We start from the raw sequence: 20,364 nt of genomic DNA, 5'->3' as shown, positions 1-20,364 counted from the left end.
ATTTTCCCTAGATAGTATCAGTATGTTCCTCACAGAAATCAACTTATTGACAAGATTCTTAATCTAAAATTGGAATTAATAAAGTTCATGTACAAAGATACTATTTGAACAGGGTAAAACAAAAATATCTAGTCAGAGTAGCCAATAACAGCATAGCTAAGACAAGAGCAGGTCAAACTATATGGTAAACATTTACATTTTAAATGTCACCCTGACTGCATAGCCCCCTATCCATATATGACTTTTTGAATACCCAAATTGAGCGTAAGAAAGGCCTTAAGAAAGAAAATGCTACAAAATGTATTGACAGCAACATGTTCATTTGGAAGATCTGGGGTTGGCCTGCAGTTACTTTTAAGTAAAGACAGAAAGTTCCACTGAACATTGTCAAGATCTGGGGAAAAAAATAGGAAGATTTAGACTTATCTTCTCCAAGACCCACTATTTCCATAAGAAATACTGAATTTCAAATAGGCTTTAAATCAAGCAGTCTAAATTTGTGCAGACAGGCCACACAGTACAACAGAATTGTGTTGAGTGTTGTTGCAGCAGAGGGATTAGGAATCTGGCAGGCTAAAACAAGATGTTCATCCCAATAATGGAGAGACAATTACTTTTATAAAAAAAGTACTTTAAAAAAATAATAAAGTGTGTAAGTATGAGGTCTCCTCACTTGTGCTTATCTTTGTAAAAGATGATTCCTCTCAGCAGCAGGGCACTCCAAGCCACATTCTTATGTGCAAACAGCATAGCTGTGTGCAATAGAACCAGTAGAGCAGACACAGCAACACTTAATGAGGGGCTTGGCACCTGATTCCTGTATACAATAAGCTTTTCTATCCTTTCTTGTGAAAGGTTGTTGCTATCTAATAACTGCTAAGGAAAAAATTCATGGCATTTGTGAGTTGGTCTTCATAGCATATGGATAGTAGGGTGTGTGGGAACTATAAGGTCGTGGCCTGAACTAGTGGTTGAACATCTGGTGAAGGGGTGAAGCCAGGATCACACAGGTGTATTGCTTCCAGGGCTGACTACAACCTCTCCAAAATCTCATTTCAGGGTTGGCAGCATCAGGAGAAGCACTTCTAATCAGAGGTTCCCGTTCTTTTGGAGTGTTTGGCGAGCCCTGATCCTTGGAAATAGGTAAGTGATTCCTTCTTTGTTTCCAGATTGTGACTGCTACCTTTCTTGGATAATCCATAACTAGTTTAAAGCAACTGTATCTGCTATCACTAGCCTATCCCTACACAGGGCAATAGACCAGGAGGTGGAGGTGCATTGCAGTTTGTACTTAAAACAAATGTACAAATTATACTGAGGTTATGCTTGTTAAACTGTATGGTTTATGAAAGCTAGGTCACTGTAGCACACCAGAAGAAAGAAGAGGGTAGGAGGCGCTGACATTTGTCAGGTTTCACTTGCCATGCAAATTTTTCATGCTGCTTTGGTCTTGTACAGAGGAATTTTAGCTTTTTATACTACACTCTCCTGCAGAAAGGAACATCCCCACTGTTGTTGTTCTTGGTGGAATTGACTCTGCTATCACTCTTCTTCATTACCATCCTTCAGCAGAGTGGCCAAGAGGGCCCTCCCCAGTAAGCAGCCCAGCTGATAGCTCCAGCTGTCTGCCTACCAAAGCTGATTCCTTTGTTAGGAAAGGGAAGGCAGCTAGGAGTAATACACAAGGCTGGAAAAGCCAAAGGATCACAGGAAGTAAGTGCTCTGAAACAATTCTAGGATAAGGTCAGGGAGAGACATTTGAGCTGTCTGAACTAGGGAGGAGGTGTGTGGAAAACATTTTTAAATTTTGCCTAAAACTGAAGTATGGAGTAATACAAGGGAGTGTGCATGCACTCTTCCACTGCACCATTAGACATCAGTATCCAGTTCTTAAAGTACAGCTTTCCTTCATTTCTTTGATTCTAGCAGTGTTCAAAATATAACCAGTCCTGGATGTGGTAGCTGTGCCGTTCTCAAACACACATCTCATTTACACACCTTTTGTGCTTAATTTAAATCTCTGTGGGCTAATCTTATTTTAATGTTTCTTATTTTCTGTATTTTCTTAGCCAATATAAGATTCTCTTAATAAAAGGGAGAAATTAATTGTTATTTAAGTAAATAACAATCAACTCCTCTACATAACCTGATGCTGAGTCTGTTCTCTTTCTTCATGTACATCACTGCCATCTAGTGTTACCTTAGGTACAGAAAAAAGGGGAGGAAGACGGTTACTAATTACCCTGTGAGTCAGTGGTAATGTTGACAGCACACAATGAAAATACACGAGCAAAAAGCAGGAGTCAGAATTACAGTACAGTAAAGCTGAACTGTAAAGCAGGCATTATCAGAGAATGGTTTCAAAAGCCAGATAGTTAGAATGACTGATTTGGCAGTTGTTTGTAGAAGGCACTTTGTGTGGTTGAGTTACTGTACTTCTCACCTGTTACATTCAGCTTCTAATTCAAGGTTTCAAATAAGCAAATGCAAGATATAAGAGGACTGAGCCTGAAAAAAAGCTCACAACTTTGTTCATTTACAAAATACATATTATTCAGCAATTGTCCTCCCACCTCACATGTACAAACTGAAGCCTAGCAGTCAACCTGTCTGATGTTGTCAGATCCTTTAACCGTCAGGAAAAAAAGTCCTTTTTTTTGGAGCTGTCCTATATATAGAGAAGCTTCCCCTGAGATGTGTTTTTATTCAGACAGCATGGGCAAAAATATATATTCAAAAATCAGGTCATGTCAAAATGTGACCCAGAGGGAAGTGCTGGCCCAGAGAAATGAGGTGGATGAGTGGGGAGTTTTAAGAGCCCAACTCATCCAGCATCAAAGGCAGACTGCTTTTCTGAGAGCCTGCAAAGCATGGATATACTGTGTTGAGGGGAACTTAGAGATCACAGCACGAGTAAATGTAAATCTTTTCTGCCACAACTGAAGTGCTGTGACAGTTTGAATGGGTGAATCTGAGATTGTTATAGGCATCTGAAACCTACTCCTTATATTTTAGATAAGTTAGCATATCCCATTACTATGATCAAAATCTTATTACTCTTTGCAAGTAATTTGTAAACTGTAATTTGTAAATATGATAGAAATTGAGATTTTTCTATGGAAATAAGTGGCAAAACCTGCTCAAAGCTGCCATGCACATGCATGTCAATTTTCACAAGGCTACATATTGGATGAGTTCTATGCCCAGACCTCTCAGTAGACCAGAACAAAGACTCAAGCCTTAAGTAAGGGAAAGCAACTAAAATACATCTGAGTGTACAGCTGCAGAATTTGGAAAGCTTAACGTGGATGCCTTTGTCAGTCCCAAGTGGATTGCTTTGACACATCACAGCTATGTTTATTTGCATCATTTTTTATATGCTGCTTTTGCAAAAGAAAAGTTGCTTTATTTATTTATACAGCATTATTTTGTTAAAAAAGTGACTCCGACTTCCTAGTAAAAATGAGAAACTTGTTAAACTTACAACAGGGAAGAGGAAGTGAGAGGAACAACCTCAGAGCAATGCAAAAACGAGTAAGACGCTGCTTGTTTTGAATAAGCCCACTCATTTTGACCATCTGACCGCTCCTTTTATGGACAAAAATGAGGTTTTTCCCATGACTTCTTTTGTGACTATGCAAAAATAGCCTTTGTTTTTGGTCTTGAAAGTCACTTAGCATTCTGGAATAGATATTTCTGATCTTTACTAAAAAAAAATTTTCCCCCAAAATGAGCATTGCAACTACTGCCACATTTTAGTTTTTCTGACACTGCTCACACTACTGTTCACATGATTATTAAAACAAATTTTAATAATAATAATTAATTTAAAAATTAAATGCAAAACCAACAATAGAATCTCTGGAGATTGCCCAAGCTGCTTGTTGCATGGATCTATCACTCCTCCTTGTTTTTAAGGGGCATTGAGGCTGTTGCCTAATATACTGCTGTCCTATGCTGACATCTTCTGGGCCCTGCTCAGACTGCACTAAAACAAACCCTGCAACACATGCTGGGGGTAACCTGTGCACCCTTCAAACTCTGGGCATTAAGAGACTTCTGAACTGAACAAAAAAATAACCCCCTCACTCGTCTGTTCTCTGGCATTTTGGCACCAATTCTGGCAGATGAGCTCAAGATAGCTCCACAGGCATCCTCAGTTTCCCTCTGAATGCCCAAACAACTGTATAAAAACTTATTTCTCCTTCCTTCCCTTGAAAGACAGTGGGCTCACAGTGACAGGAGTCAGGAGTCTCCCTTCTGTTATGTAATGCTTGAAAGCAGTCACCAAATGAGATCCTGAGCTGCCTTTGGGTTCAGTCTCCAGGCACCAGCTCCAAGATGAAGCTTTTTCCTATGCGAATCCTAGCCAGGGAACCTCACCAAAAAACAAGGAAACAGCTTAGTGAGGTTATCTGCTTCCAGAATCAAACAGCTGCAGAACAAGAAGCTGTGCAATTTAGTTTTTAAGGTAAGCTGCACGTTTTAGTTTACTTCCATCCTCAGGTCTCAGCTTTAAGTAAGCTGATGAGTTACTTCACCCAGCCCTCAACCGCAGTAACCTCATAGGTAACAAACTGGAACAATGCAACCACAGTGTGTCTGGAGTGGATGAATACCCTTAGCTTAATGGAAAGGACACTCCTTTTAAAAACTGTTCTTAAAAGTGAAGAATTCCTGTATAGGTTGGGTCTCGTGGTTTTTTTTTGTTTGTTTGTTTTTTTCCTCTACCACAGTGCAGGAAAAAGCTATGATGTCAAACAGGCTTTACTCAGAGATGCTGCTGCATCAAAATGCAGGGTATTGAGCCCCTAGATTATTTCATCCTCTGCTATGCACAGAAAACAAATGGTCAAGGAAGAAACAGCTGCTGCAATTGGAGGAAAAATATGTGAGTTCACAAAGGAGAAAGGAATACTTTCTATTTGTACGTAAGACAGATTGAACACTAACTCAACCTCAAAAGCATGTAATAAAATCTATTCTTTGCTATCTGGAGTTTAATGTGATCTAATCACACTTGTTCTACAGGTGGAATGACCTGGCAGAGTTAGATCACATACATTACCAAACAAAGCCCCTACCTTGCAAGGGAGACAGGGTAGCACACAAAGCACAGCTGTCTAATGTGAGCTGTCTGAACAGCTCACTAGTGAACGAAATTGTTAACACACCCAACAATGGAGGTGTAAGGGAGAAAACACGTTATCAGATTAATAACACAAGATAATGTGTGGATCTGCAAACTATCCCATGCAGTGCTCAGGTGTGTCTACTGAAATGTACAAACAACTTCAGTAGAATTTGAGTACGATGTAAAAGGGAAGGAAAGCGGAAGTGGTCAGGTGAAGAGATGCTGTATCTTTTCCCAGAAGGCTAAGAGGCAAGATCAGTGTTGACAGGCACAGCCAACAGCTTTGTTCTTTCTAGATGCACTGTCGTGCTAACTTGATTCTCTTATTCAGCTTCTCAAGCTTGAGAAAAATCCTGCAAAATGTCTCCTTCACAGCTTTCTTACCCTCTACTCTCACAGTACATTTTGCAGAATCTGTGGTGAAGCACTCAGTTCGCAAGTTGTGAATTTAGAGCAGAATTAACTGAAAGAATGACCTGTCTTACTGTTTTAATTGCTGCCATCTCAGATGTTTGCAGAACTCTGCTAGAGAAAGTCAGCACACACACCATGAATTATGCTTCTGATTTAATAAGCTATACGTTTAACATTCAGGCTAGAGGGGAAAAAAACAAACAAACAAACAAAAAAACAGACCAGATGAAATCATAGATATTTCCAAATGTTGCTTTTAAGGCATATACCACAAGGGGGACTCTTCTAAAATTTTGTAGGGCAAAAAGAATTCCACAGAGAAAGGTGAGTGGGGGGGGTGGGGGGGGGGTGGAGATGAGTAAATAATTTCTGCAGCTGAATATGCAGAGACCATTTTAGGCTTTTAGCCCACAGATGCTGTTAATCTATAAAATTCATTAACAGGTATCAATTTATGTTCATATTCCACTGCTGTTCTGGCTCCTTCACATCTCTGGTTTTACATCATGTTCTGTGTAGCCTATCAATTTTTCTTAATAGAGGAATAGTTAGGAGACTTTGCTGAGACACTAGATAGAAGCCACAAAAGTAAACAAAGACACATATACACAAAACAAACTGACAACCCATAGTGACTTTTACTTACAGCCTAGGATTGAAAGAACCCATGGAACTACAAGGGCTGGATATTGGCATTTCCACTGCAGTGCATGTGGAACAGGAGAAAAGAAATGATGGTAGGTGGAATGTGCTGATAAAGTGTGAGATAATACAGACATGGGCATTAGGATGGGGTCTGGGCAGCAAGGAAGGGGAGTGCTGGGAAGAAGGGAAGAGGTACGCTAATCAGCATGAGCCTTAGAGAAATATAAACTACCAGAAGAATAACGAGAACAAATTATAGTTTCTGCTACCGTGCACGTTTCAGCATAGTTTGCTCAGTAATGCTCAGCTACAGTGAAAGCTCAATATCTTGTGGCTGCATACCTCCCTTTGTACCTTAGACATAGTGTGTTGTAAAAATTGTCAGTGTTTACAGTTTATTCCAGATGATGGGATTTAAAAAAAAAAAAAAAAAAAAAAAAAAAAAAAAAAAAAAAAAAAAAAAGGATTAAAATCAAAAACCCCATTCCTTTTATCTTTTAGAAAGCACATATAACAAGGAAAATTAATAACCGAAGTTGTATCTACCGTGCCTTTCTTCGTGAAGATGCAAAAGAAATCCTGAGCATCTACTTAATTGAAATTCTGTTATTGTGAAATCACACACAGTGGGAGGCTGTGGGTTTATAGCGAAAGTTACCAAGGTGGCACCGAACATGAAACTAAGAATTAATTGAGGATTCAAATGTAACTAAGTGACCTTGCAATTACTTTAAACTTTAGACAAATAAGAGACGTTATCATTCTAATTAGAATTTTTTTAGTGACAAAACTGTATTGCTCAACTGCCATAATTCTTGTTAAAAGTCTTCAAAATATTAGCAAAATCCCAGAGCCAAGGGTTTTTAAATCTGTACCAGAGAACAGCAATTCAAATGTTTTGTGAGTCAATGTGCAAAATACAAAGGGATAAGAACATTCATATCTCATGGCAGATGTAACTATCATAAGATTGAGACTTGCTCTTTAATATTTCTTTTCCAGACTTCAGTTATGAATGACAATAGATGAAAAAAGTTAGTTGCAGCACAAGCGAAAGAAGTAGAGAAGTTGTAGTGGAAATCCTGAGTCACAGCTGGAAGCAGTGACTGAGCAGCTGGAGGGAAGGCAGCGCCAACCCAGGGGAGCCCAGGTGCAAGCAGTACACCTGAATGACTGCAAGGGGCAGAGCCAGGATCCAGCCTTTCAAAGCCCTCGTGGAAGGGTCAGCAGTGGAACTAAGGCTATCTCTCAGGAGATCCCTGCTTACCTGAGGCCTTCCAGAGCTCTGTTCCTTCATTTCTGCACCACTAGCCGAGCAGCCCCTTCTCCATGGACTATGTGACACGTGTCACAGTGAGCACATGGTGGCATAACCACCCTGCAAAGTAGCAGAAGCGCTGTTCCCTGGGCAGAGAGAGCAGTTGGTGCTGAGCAATGGCACTGTGAGAAGATGGATGAGACTGGGAGAGTAGACTGAAGGCAGAACTGCCCCAGCGCCCTCCCAGCTCACAGCATGGTCGAGGACCGTTTGGAATCCGTCTGTGACTGCGACAGTCCTGAAGCTCGCCTGGTGCCAGGCCTCGCCTCCCCTTCTTGCTGTATCTGTGCATGGCCATGTTGTGTCTGAGAGAGCGTGCCCGTGCATGCTGAGGGGCGGGTGAGGCCGTGCCTCGTGTCTGTGGGCTGGCAGCTGCACCCGTCTGGCACTCGTGGCAGTGGCCATGGCTGCACATGGGACGCCCGGTGTGCTGAAGCACAGTCAGAAAGGAGCACGCATGAGCTCTCGTGTGCAATGGTGGGCTGGGCAGTGCCCACGGCCATACCCCTCACACCACTCTGCCTTCTGATGTGTTGCAGGTGAAGCCATGGTGGAGGAGCATATCTGGGAATCTGTCTTGCTTCAGTTTATAGGAGGGAGAGGAGGTTCTTTGATATCTGTATAGCTGGCATAAGATTAAGAAACAGCGGTTCAAATGTTGGTCCGAGCAGTTTATTACAAATCTTAATCAGGAAGATGGGGAAGGGGGGGATGGACACTATTATGAATTGGGGTAATGGGGAAGGGAAGGAGGGGGATAGAAAAGATAGGAAAGAAGAAGAAAGGATTCTTTATAGGAAGCAAGAGGGAGGTAGTCACCACCATGGATCCAGCGTGGTTCCTAGTTTTGTCATTGACCTTCAGTAGTGTTGGATCGTCTGGCATTGTTGTTCTGTTGACAATGACTGTGACCACAGCGATGATTGCCACTTTTCAATGGTAGTACCAACTTATTTATAAGTCCAAAGTGGTAGAGTCAGCTCTCCTTGGAGAGACAGCTCAAATACAAAGTGATTGAGTCAACTCTCCTTGGACTGGCAGCTTCTGGCTCTGGGATCTCAGCAGAAACTCCTTTGTTCCCTTCTTCCGGGCCCTGCCAGCAGATAAGAGGGAGCAGGGATGCCCATGTCTTTCACAGGACACGATGGTATCATTCCCCAATTTTCCCAAACCATGCTGGCAGGCCAGATCTTCCACCAGCAAACACTCCTGACTGAGCACCCTTTCCGGAAGCAAGCAGCTCTGGAGGAAGGTGCTTACAATTGTCCCCAAAGTGATGTTGATTGTCACACAGTAGCACCCATCACTTGACTCCTCAATAGATCAGTCATAGTCTTATCACAAGAAATAACTCAGGAAGCAAGTGTCAAGGCAAAAAAACGAAGGATTCTCACAGAATCGCTGGTGGAAGACAACACTCTGTCAGCTGTGCTGCTGCAGGAGCTGATCGAGGTGTGTGAGCCTCCTACAGAAATCCTGCAGGGCAGAGCTGCTGGGCCACAGAGCAAGGGTTCGGCAGGGCTCAATGCCCTGCTCTGGCCTGGCCTTGCCGTGCCCTGGCGATGGGCTGGGAATGCCCTTACTCATCCAGCACCCACGTAACTCATCCCAAGTGCCCTGCAGTGTAAGAAGAGGTCGGTGGAGCTGGCAGACACTGTCAGAGAGAAAGCCAAAATCCGCAAAATACGGAGGGCTGGAGGGAGAGAATGGACAGCGTTGTGTTTCTTGGAAAGCTCCCTGCAAGCAGGCATGGGTTGGGCTTTAGAGTGGACCCTTTCCTTGTCCAGGCACTGAGGGAGGAGGTGGAGGTGGAGATGAAGAACCTCCAAAAGGCACAAGAGAACATCAGAAGACATCTGTGCCGCTGGCTGGAGCTCGGGAAGGCCAGGCCTGTGCAGAGCTGGCACCAAGAGCTGCCCGTCCCAGCTCCAGCAGAGGCCGAGCAGCTGCCTCGGGTCCCTGTGGCCACCTTGGGGGGGAAGAGGTCCTGGTGCCGGCTGAGGCCTCTTCTCACACACCAAACTCCCAGTGTCTCTAGCAGCAGGATGGTGACACGCAGGGAAGAAGGCATTACTTCCCTGCACGAGACTCTGTCTGTGCAACTGGTAAGACAGAAAGCCTCGCTGTGGCCTTGGGGAGGGAAGAGTCACTTCAGGGCCACAGCAGGGCATATGGGCCTCCTTCTGTGTGTGGGGACAAAGGAAGGCTTCTGATGCCCAAACCTTCACACACCCCAACACGTGTCCCTGCTTTGTCCTGTCCTCTAGGATGAACAGATGGCAGCACAGCGACGTCCACTCGACCTGGCTGTGGTGAGCTGCCCGGGGGTCCAGAGACAATCAGGCAGCTTTTGACTTTGTGGGGATGAAAACCTTCAGTATTTCTCAGTGTCCTGGGTGGAGAGAGCAGCTGGGGTGGGGATTCTGGCAGCTCTGTACGACAGATTGGGTTGCTTCCTATATGGCACAGGTCCATGGGCTGTTTGCTGGGGCTGGTTGGAAAGTGCTGAGACAAATGTGCCCCCGGCTCTGAGTGAACCTTCTTCTGTTGCTCAGGAGGTTTCTGCTGTTCTTGGGCCTGCTGCAGCTTGTCGTCTTCATCCTGGTCCTGCTGCAGAGGGACATCCTCCACAGGGTCCTTCCTGCAGAGCTGGTGACTGCCCTTGGCAGCTGTCCATGGAAACCTGCTCTTTTCTCACCCCAGAACACAGGGCAGCCCTTTATCGTGGGACCGTTGATTCTGCACAGGCATTAGGTGTGCCTGCCCTCTCACTAATAACATCAATAAAAATCCATCCCAATTCCAAAATCTCTCATTTGTGCATGGCAGTTGTTAGACCCAGTTGTCAAATGTCTGTTGGGAAGGTGATAGTGGGATTCTGGAGCTCAGGTACAGGAATCAGAGAATCATGAAGGCTGGGAAAAACCTCCAAGAGGTCCCACTATGAAGATGGAAAGAGGTTTGTGGAGGCCAAGTTATTATATTTCGATTTCAAATCTAATGCTTTTTTCTCTGGATTCAGCTAGAAAGGTTCTAGAAGTGCTATTAAGCAAAACTGTAAAACAAGTTATTATATTCCCTTGGGAAAAAATTAATGAAGTCTGCAGCATTTCTTATTGGGTACTGTAGGAAACGAAGGACTCCATTACCTCTAGTTTTCAAATCAATAAGTTAATGGGCTAAACCCATTAGTCTTTGTAAGAGTAGGGCTTTCTGCAGAACAGCTTGCTCAGAACTTTTAGCTACATTGTGTTTAAAAAGAAAAAAAAAAAATCCAACTACTTCATAGCATACACATTCCTACTATTCATTATATTCCTTATCTCACTTGAAGTTATCAGTAGAAGAATAAGATTTCTGATCTTCATACCTTTCATTGCCTCAGGTTTTTACCCCTCAGTTTAAGGAACAGATTTTCCTTTGTGCAACTGCACAGGAATATATTTGACTAGAAGAGCTCCCAAAAACTAGCTGCCTGGCCAATCCTTTTAAATTTAAATATAGCTTTTCCAAGAAAAGCTGAGAGGGATTAAAGACCTCTTGCATAATTGCTGATAGATGTGTCTCAATCATATTGCACTTTCCAAATGCTACTATCACCAACAGCAACAGCACAGAATACCCACCATCTGCTGTATGGCAAAAGAAAGCAATGACAGTGCTAAGGGGTAAAATGATGCCACTGACGCAAGATAGCTCAGAGAAACATCACAGAACTGAAGGAGTGGGCAGAAAAAGGGAGGTGAGTTTTAGCAGAGATAAAAGCAAGGAAATGCATCTAGAACAAAAGTAATCCAAAGGCTAATGGGAAGATACTGAACTGTGAACATCTCAGTACAACCACAGATAGAGCTGCTGGGGTCATGTGACAGTTCTCACAAATCAGAGCAAACCCCATTGTGTAGCAGTAAACAAAATGGGTGAAATAATTGGGTATCATAAGGCAAGACTAAAGCTTAGTGGGCAGCTTCTGCTTGGATGCTTCTCTTGGCTAGGGTTATGGAAAAAGTCTGTCCTTCAGCTGCTGTAATCATCCCACCACGTCATGCTAAGCGTACTGAATAGAAGTTGATGGAATTGAATCACAGAATGTCTCATTGGTGGGGACTCTGACTTGTGACAGGACCAACCAAAATCCAACCATAAGTCTGACAGCACTGTCCAAATGCACCTTGAGCTCTGGCATCTCAGGGCCATGTCCACCACCCTCTGGTGCAGAACCTTCTCCTAACAGCCAGCCTGACTCTCCCCTGCTGCACACTGTTCTCTTGGGTTCTGTTGCTGTCACCAGAGAGCAGAGATCAGCATAAGCCTGCTCCTCTTGAGAGTAAGCTGTAGGCTGCTACAACACCTCAGCCCCTCTGCTCTGCACCCAACAGACCCATGGAGCTCAGTTGCTTCTCACACATGCTTTGCCCTCTAGATCCTTCTCCATCCTCTCCTCCAGATGCTCTCTGATAACTTTACGTCCTTCTGATACTGTGAAGCCGAAACCTGCACTCAGTGCTTGAGGTGTGGCTGAACCATGCAGAGCAGAGCAGGACAATCCCTTTCCTCTCCCAGGGGCTGTGCTGGGCCTGGCACAGCCCTAAGGGGTGTTTGGCCCTGCTGGCTGTCAGGGCACACCACTGGCTCATGTTCAACTCACCATCAGCCAGAACCCCCAGATCCTTTTCTATGGGACTCCAGTTTTCTGTCCCCCGGTCTGTACATCCAGGGTTGCCTCATCTTAAGAGCAGAATGTGGCGCATGCTTTTCTTAAACTTCATTTGGTTGGTGATTGCACAGTCCTCTGATTTGTTAAGATTTGATTTCTGGGTGATGGTTTGATTTAAACAGGCAAGTTAGACCCCACCTGCGCTTACCAGATTTACAGAAAATACACCCATCCACCTCTAGCAGCCACAGTTTTATACTTGGTGGCACCCAGCTGCAGTAGGGTTGGATACTTACGTGTTAGAAAAGTAAATGTACCTTAGCAGGACTGCAATTACAGCTTCTGTCTTACTGGATTCTATTGCCCCCAAATTATAATAGCATTTTCTAGGAAGGTTAGAGCACTCTGAGGAATGTATATCACAGCATAGGATTAATTCCTTTGTGCACCCCCCACGAAAAAGCAAATATTGCCCTAATCTGATTTTCCATTTAACACACCATGTGAATGGATGCTGGGAGGAAAGCATAAAAAATCCATGTGATGCATCCTGCAATTGGAGCACATGGGAAGTTTCACTGTTCTTACAGCCTGTTACCTTGCTTTTAAATCTCAGAAGTTTTGCCATGTTTTCCTTTCATACTTTTTTTCCTTTATTGACTGTATCTTCATAAGCTTGAGAGAACAGATTATTAGGAAGACTGGAAAGTGGTGTCATAATCACAGAACAGCTGCTGAAATCACTGTGACTTTACTTTTGGCTTTATGAACACCACTGCCACAAAGCTATTGCTGCTGCAAAGCCATCCTAATGCACAGAACACTAAGCTCTATGACCTGCCAGGATCTGGCAGTCATGGTACTGCGTAGTGCTGTGCATTTCATCATTCTTCTGTATCTCCCTCCCCTTTCCCCCTTGAAGATAAATTACACTTTATAAACAGATTTTCTTTTTTTTATTTACACTTCTTTCTTTGGTCAGTAGCTTGTTTTGACAGGAACGTCTAGTGCATGCAATAGCCTGTGTCTCATCTATACATTTGTAGTTGGAGAAGGAAGGATGGACGGTGTGCACACGTGTGTACAGCCACGCGTTCATATGTGCACGGAGAGAGAGCAAATCTCCACTAAGCAAACAAGGGCAGAGTTGTGTTACGAGTCCAGAATAAAAGTGACTGTATTTTGTCATTTAAACAGGATAATTAGCTGGGGCAGCACACTTCCCAGCGTGGCTGTGAGCCACCATGCTAGACTGGGTATTTCTCTGTCCCTCCCATCCTTGCTTAATGATTTTAAGGAAATGAAGGAGCCAGTGGCTGAGTCATGCAGAGCTTCTGAATGTCAGATCTAGGAGCATTACTTATGTTCCTTACTGTGCTTCTAGCTTACTGGACTTACTTAATCCTATCAGTGTTTGATTACATTGTGACAGCCTTTCATTGTTCTTACAGGCCACTGTGTGCCCTAATACCTACTCAGAATTCACATTCTTATACTTCATCTATTTATGCATATTCATAGTGCTAACTATGCAGCATTTTCAGTCTGCGAAGGAAGAACATGTACCAGTAAATTAAGCTGATGGGAGAGACATAAATATTTACTATTCTTACTTGGTCTGACAGTGGTATTATCTGTGGTAGTTTATTGCTTTCTTACACTTTGTGTTTCTGATTTGAACAACAGTAATTAATCAGCATTTACCATTTTGTTAAATCCCTCTTCGCATTGTGCGATAGCTTTTTGTAGCAGCAAATCAGAGCAGGCCCTGCTTCATCTTTTCAATGTTTAAAATTCTTGTTTTCCATTTAAACAGCTGCTTACTAGTATTTCTGAGACAACAAGTTAGAACAAAACAGCCGTTTGTGAATGCTGTTAGAGAAACACTGAGTCTGATTTCTAAAATGTAATACATTAAAAAATAATAATCTGCCTACCTGTGAAAAATTAATCAGATTAAGTAATGACCTTAATATAATTTCCTTGAGTCACTCATGTCGAGGAAATGAGAAATTCCCTTCAGATTCTAAAAGTAATTGTGACAGAGTAGTTTCCCTAAATTCTGCTGCCTTGGCGAGTAGCAGTGTTTGCCACAGGAACAGTAAACTCCATAGTTATGTCACTTTTTTTTCTCTCCCCCCAAAAAACAGTGCAATACTGCACAATGGACCAAAGCTAAGCTGCAGTAGGGCACAGCTGGGAGCCACTGGTTTTACCACATAGACCTTGCCATTGGCTCCACAGAAACACAGAAATCTGCCAAACTGTAACATATTCCCAAATGAATTGCATACGAGATGTCAGGCATAGTCCTTGCCCAAGTTAAATACCATCAGCTTCAACGTACACGACTGGTGGCCATTTGATGCACTGTGTAGAGCACTTCTATGAACCACCTGGCTGCAGGGTGCCCAACTTCACTGCCCTCTGAATTGGAAACTGGCTATCACATATATTTAAGTGTTCATCTGTTAATAGGAGGCGCCGTGTGCCTCAAAAGAGAAGGAATGAAAATCTGTGAGCAGCCAGAGATGATGCACTCGTACTACACATCTAACTGCTGCACGGGACTAACTATCTATTTCATTGATGAGCCACTAAATCTCAAGTGGAGTAATGCTGATACACAACGCAGCTTGGTTGTATTAACCATACAAAGGCTCCTTAAACTCTCCTGACATCTCCTCCAAAATTTGAGATTATGTCTGTGGCATTTACAGGGCTGCCAGGAATGTTTTCCCTGGGAAGAGACCCTTGCAAAGTTCTTGATAACTGCTACAATGAGAGAAGCCCTTGTTTGCCCTTCCATCTATCTTTGGAAAGTACCCCATCGACAGTTCTCTGAGAATGGAGAATGAAATCTTAAGTTGTGGGCAGGAACAGTGGCCAATTCTACCTGTTTCCTAACAAGATTATTATTTCTCTACATTCTTTGGGCATTTCCAGAGAGCTTGAGAGTGAAGTCATTTTTAACAAAGCATCTTGTCCTTACTCTTTCAAAAGCAGCAAAAGGGCTGCTTTGTAGATACTGTCCCTTCCTCAAACACATTTTTGAGAAAAGCCCACACCACCTGCCAGCCATTATCCACTCCATACAAGGGCACCCTGTCCAGAGCTGTAATTTCTCTTCCACGTGAAGAACTGGGACCTCCTCAAAATCAAGAATGATTTAAAACCTTCACTGTACAAAGTTGACTAATGCCAAGGGTCTTGTTTCTGTCCATAGTGCCCCAGTGGACCTACGTGATTCCCCAAGTACTCTCTGGAAACTGCTGCTCTTTGCCAGGTTACAGGCATATAAATTAAACTCCTGTGGTCCTCTGCACAAACGAGATGAGGATCCTACATCCACTTCTGGACTCCAGCACTGGCTCCCCATGCCTGCTCAACTTGTGCTGGCTCCTTAATGACAGCCAAAAGGTAGCCAATTTCTGAATGCCATGGCCACCTATATGTTTCTACAGCAACCGTGCGGGGAGAAGCAGACACCCCTTGGGATGCTGCAACACACTGCAGGTATCGGGGTAGCACTGCAGGCAGCTTTTGCTTAACGGCATACCAAGTTTGCAGGGTTGGCACTTCTCATGTCAGGTGGCTCAGGAAAGGAACATTGCCGCTTCATCCTGTGTCAGTAAAGACCAATGAAGTGCCAGAAAGATAAACTTTTGTCTGTCAGGGCTGATACCACCTTGACAGCTTTGGTTACAAGTGAATTACCTGATTCTACTCGTGTGGCTGCTAGGTTATTGATTTAGGTCTGTGTGACAGCTTTATCGTTTCATCACCTGGGTTTAGTGCTCTGAATCCAAACAGTGACATTAATGAAACATTCTTCTTCCAGTAATAAAGAAAACAATAGTATTCCTCAGTGCTCATCTGATGGGCTTTCAAGAAGAAGCTGCCTTCAAAATTCATTTGATAAACTGCTATGTGGTATTATCAATATTTGTAACAAATGCAAGTAGTTCTCAGACTGTAAACAGTGAGGCAGTCAGTGCTAACTTAAAAGTCACCATTTGAAGGGTCAGCATACAGGTGTGTGCACGAGGGAGCTGCTGCCATTTTTATTTGTAGCTATTTCTATGTACATGTGCATAGGCACAAAACAGAGAAAGCATTCAGGTTTCTATTTCCATTTTCAGCTGAACTGTAACTAAATCTTAAAGGTAAAAAGCATTCATCACCATCCAAGGGCTGCAAAATATACTTATTTGTAACAGTTTGAGTAAAAACTGACATTGAGAGGCAAACTTTCCAGTCACTGAGATCACACAAAAACAGGCACTAGATGGTTGCTGTAAGAAACTAGAACCACTGCAGCTTTGAACTGGTAGAGATGCCTTTGGATACCAACCTGTTATGATGAGTGTGTGACACTTTGTGGAGTGCCCTTCATAGTAGTGCCTGCCTCGAAATACCTGGATCCTACCATGCTTTTTTTCTGTGGCAGCTGAGATTTCTGTAAGTTATTGGTGTTCTCACAATGTTTTAAAATAACCAACCAAACAAACAATTTTCCATCTCTTCTGTGTTTTACTCACTTAGAAAAAAATACCTGGTTTCTCTTTTTCTCTGGACAGACATTGTTCTGCCTCACACTGGGTACTGCACTACCCTTCTGCAGCTGCCAAGTTGGTCATTTGAACCCTTTTTAAATATGCAACACATAGCACAAGCCATAAGAAGCCACAAAACTGTTAGCACCTGCTTGGAGGATCATGTAAATTAAATCAGTGTCAAGAGCAATGAGTATCACCTTGATTGGTCAGCCATTGAGCAGCTCTGCCACCCAGGGGAAAGTGCTTGTGCCTTGCACCACCAACTCTGCAAATTTGCTGGTTAAAAAGCTGTAAATTGTACCACAAGACTGAGATATTCTGTTCTACTTATTGTATCCAACCAAGCTACGCTAACACAAAACTTCCCATAAGAAAGTGCAGATAATCTTTTTCACACTGTCCACCTGTATTGCTATTGCTCCCGGTTCTGGCACCCACTGCTCACAATCTAGGATCTGTATTCTTTTACAGACTTGCATCCCCATAAAAGAAAAATCTGGAAAAAAGAAATACACTCCTGGATTTTTCTATGCTTGCAAAAGCATTTCTTGAAGCCCTCTCTTTCCTACCAGTATTCAAATCAGAGGGAGTCATTACAAGTACAGCTAAAATGTAAGTCAGGTTTTAAAACCACGTCCATTACTGAAAACAGTAAAATTTCTTACGCTCTTTGCATTGTAGGAAAAGGCACAAGCACTTGAACAGAGAGGAGGAGCTGTCAACAGGTTTTGTGCTTGGTAAGTGTGCACGGTACTGCTTGCCACCTGAATTTGGCATGCCAATCCTTCACAGCACTAAAGTTGGTAGAACTGTGAGCCAGGAGATGGCATTTCTCTAAAAATCTCATGATTGCGTCAGTGTAATCAGTAAAAACCAACTGACAGATCTTGCAGTAGAAATGGCGTAGTGAAATAAATACAGTATCTTAAACAGGATTAAAATAGAATATTTTACTAGTTATTTCAAAGAATAGATTCTTCTTCTTCCATCATTCTTGTCTGTATGTTCAGACTCCAGCTAAACTCCAAATAGATTTTTTTTTTGTTAGGTATCAAGTCCAAATATGCCAAGGTAAAAGATTTAGGAGAAAGAAATACCCGACCTTTTTGTTTCTCGCATGGAAAGCTATGTTGCGTTTCTCATGCCTAAAAACAAGTATTGTCACTCAAAATATTTGGTCAGAAACCTCAAGTTGAAAAGGAGGTATTTGACAGAAATGTCACATTTACATTAGCATAACATGCGAACAGCCTCTAAAGACAAACACTGAAAGTTTCCTGTAGCAGAACCTGTGCAAGGGGAAAACAAAACAAAATCACAGTAGCACAAGTCCATTTACTACCAGAGAAGAACCAACAACGATCGTCATCCAGATCTTGAGGTAAAACTTAACCATACGGGCAGGAAAAGAAGGATGATGCCAGTCTTTTCCTCATTAATTGCACGCATTTATCAGTTGACTCTTCCAATCTTTCAAGAGGTAATTGGTATTGTTCTCACAGCTAGTTTGATCTCATCCTGAAGAAGAAGTTGGTATAACGTAACAGGACACTTTTCTCGTGTGAATATATACTTGCTTTTCTTTTTTTCCTTCATATCTCATTGGAGAAGAACAGTTTGGTCTGTATTGCTAATGCTTTTTAGCTACTACTTGGTAATTGTTAACAACAGTATCTCACTGCTCCCTGCTGAAGGTGTAAAATGACACATTCACTACTTCAAGTTACAAGCAGAAGTTAAAAGCAGCTGCCAGCATTTTATATAATGTATTTCACAACTAATGCATACTTCAAAGATTTTGAAACAATTCTGAGTCTTCTGTCAGTTTTTGCCCTTCCCAGCTGCATTTAGACATATTAGCCTTGGAAAATGTTCACTTTGTATCCCCTTCACCATGATCCATTTATCTTAAAGCAGGTTTATGTTTGAGTGAAATGGAGTTTGAACCGTTTAACCCAGCAGCTACCTGGGCTTGAAAATCTATCTATCCCCTCCCTATTAATTACTTTTTACACCTCTTTCTGTCTCATAGAGTCCTATATCATCCTGGTTTATTTCAGAGGAATATAGCCATAGGATGACAATTATTGATGGATCATAAAAACTGGAGCTAAAAGACTGTAAAAAGAAGAAAACATAACTGATGTGGGAAGAGATGAAAAGATAAAAAATTGACTAGAGAAGAAAATCGGAATGAGCTAATTCACAAAAGAAAATGAATAAATCACGGACAGGTAGCTCTGAATAAGATTAATTGCTACACATTTCCTTCTCCTTTACAATTTTTACTGTACTTAATCAACTGTTTCTCAGTTCTGCTTAAATACGCTGTACTCTTATAATACTAATTCCTCTGTTCTGTAAGTTTGCTACTTCAGTGTGGAGTGAGATTCTCTGCTTGCATAAACTGGCCATATCGCTATTGACTTTGGTACTGTTTCTCAGATTTAACCAGCCGAGGATTTGCTCCATTGACTTTCATGGATTTATTTTTAATTTATTCCTCTGAGCTCAAAATCAAGAGCTCTGGATGTAAATCTTGAACATAAATAGACACTTTCCAAATCTGAACAGTATAGCCACAAGTACCAATACAGGAGAAACAAGCTAGGCATGTATAGGACTGTCTGAAAAGTTAACCAAATGTTGCTGTGCATATATTAGTAGTTTACCATTTATTAAACAATAAATCAAGATAAAAAAACTAATTAACTTAAATGAAGTATTGTTTAGTGAAATGTGAGCCTGGCAAAATAGTTGTTGGGGAGGACAATTAATTGGTACAAATGTGAGTGCAAATTTTGTTTTTAAACTTTAAAGCATGTCATTCGTAGTATACAACATATGTGCACGATACAAATTTCATACATTTTCTTCAGTGACAATAAAAAGTGCAGTTTATTATAAACTGAAGTAAAAATTAAAATTAGAAAAAAAAAAAAAAGAAAATCACAGTTTTGTCATTGGTATGTGAAGGTTATTCCAAGGGCCCATCCAGAGTTCCTCTTCATCTGACTGTGTGTGTTCACTGTGAGACTCCAAGGGCTCTTTTACGTCCTCATTATCAACAACAGATTCTTGCTCTTCTGTGCTTTTCATTTTGGAGCCCCCTGGCTTCGTTACTATGTTTTCAGCCCCTATAGAGGAAGCAAATGAGACACTACAAGGTCTTGTGTTCACTTTATCACTAGAAGATGGTCCCTTTGACAGTGTGTTCAGTGGGACATTCTCCTCGTGTGTCACTGCAAGCTTGTCCAGTTTCTTGAATTGTTTCCCCAGCCTCACTGGAGATGTCACTTTTAAATTATTAGCAAGGCAAACACGACGGGTTCTGACAACAGAGCCATTCTGTGCAATGTAGATGTTACCATTGACGTTGTTTTGAATATTGGGGTTATTAAGACGATTCCTCTGGCTGGAATCAGGAGCGCTGTCTTCTCCAGTAGAGCTGGTCTCATACTCTGGGTCAACTACCAACTTGATCCTTTTCTTTCTGGCCCACTGTTAGACAGTAAATGGAAACATGATTAAATCTCAGTATGATTTCTTACAGCTTTTTGTCCTATTTCCAATCTATCTCATCTGTTATCTAGACATTTCACGGGAAATTTTGATCTGTACCACTCCTTTCATACTG

General features: G+C 42.1%; 1 protein-coding gene and 1 long non-coding RNA gene across 7 annotated transcripts in view; one reads left to right on the top strand and one right to left on the bottom strand.

Annotated features, from left to right (window-relative positions):
* Positions 1-781: 781 nt before the first annotated feature.
* Positions 782-4,994, top strand: LOC128077949 (uncharacterized). Of its 3 annotated transcripts, none has more exons than XR_008205222.1 (4): positions 782-855; positions 1,060-1,143; positions 4,222-4,471; positions 4,737-4,994. It is a non-coding gene; the product is annotated as an uncharacterized LOC128077949 (long non-coding RNA). The 3 variants fall into 3 exon arrangements; XR_008205221.1 differs by having other exon boundaries at positions 834-933; XR_008205220.1 differs by lacking the exon at positions 782-855 and having other exon boundaries at positions 942-1,143.
* A 12,658-nt stretch (positions 4,995-17,652) lies between these two features.
* PCDH15 (protocadherin related 15) overlaps positions 17,653-20,364 on the bottom strand; it is a 669,788-nt gene continuing 667,076 nt past the window's right edge. For 3 of the 4 annotated variants that reach the window (XM_052677555.1, XM_052677551.1, XM_052677553.1), the window contains one exon: positions 17,653-20,228. In XM_052677555.1, the coding sequence (XP_052533515.1) occupies positions 19,677-20,228 (552 nt within the window). In that variant the 3' untranslated portion in view covers positions 17,653-19,676. The remainder of the gene's footprint in view (positions 20,229-20,364) is intronic. The other variant, XM_052677550.1, reaches the window with a different exon arrangement.

This window comes from Tympanuchus pallidicinctus, unplaced genomic scaffold (assembly GCF_026119805.1).
Source record: "Tympanuchus pallidicinctus isolate F22 unplaced genomic scaffold, pur_lepc_1.0 scaffold16, whole genome shotgun sequence".
NCBI lineage: Eukaryota > Metazoa > Chordata > Aves > Galliformes > Phasianidae > Tympanuchus > Tympanuchus pallidicinctus.
The sequence above is the reverse complement of the archived record's forward strand: the minus strand, read 5'-3'. Positions and strand labels throughout refer to the sequence as shown.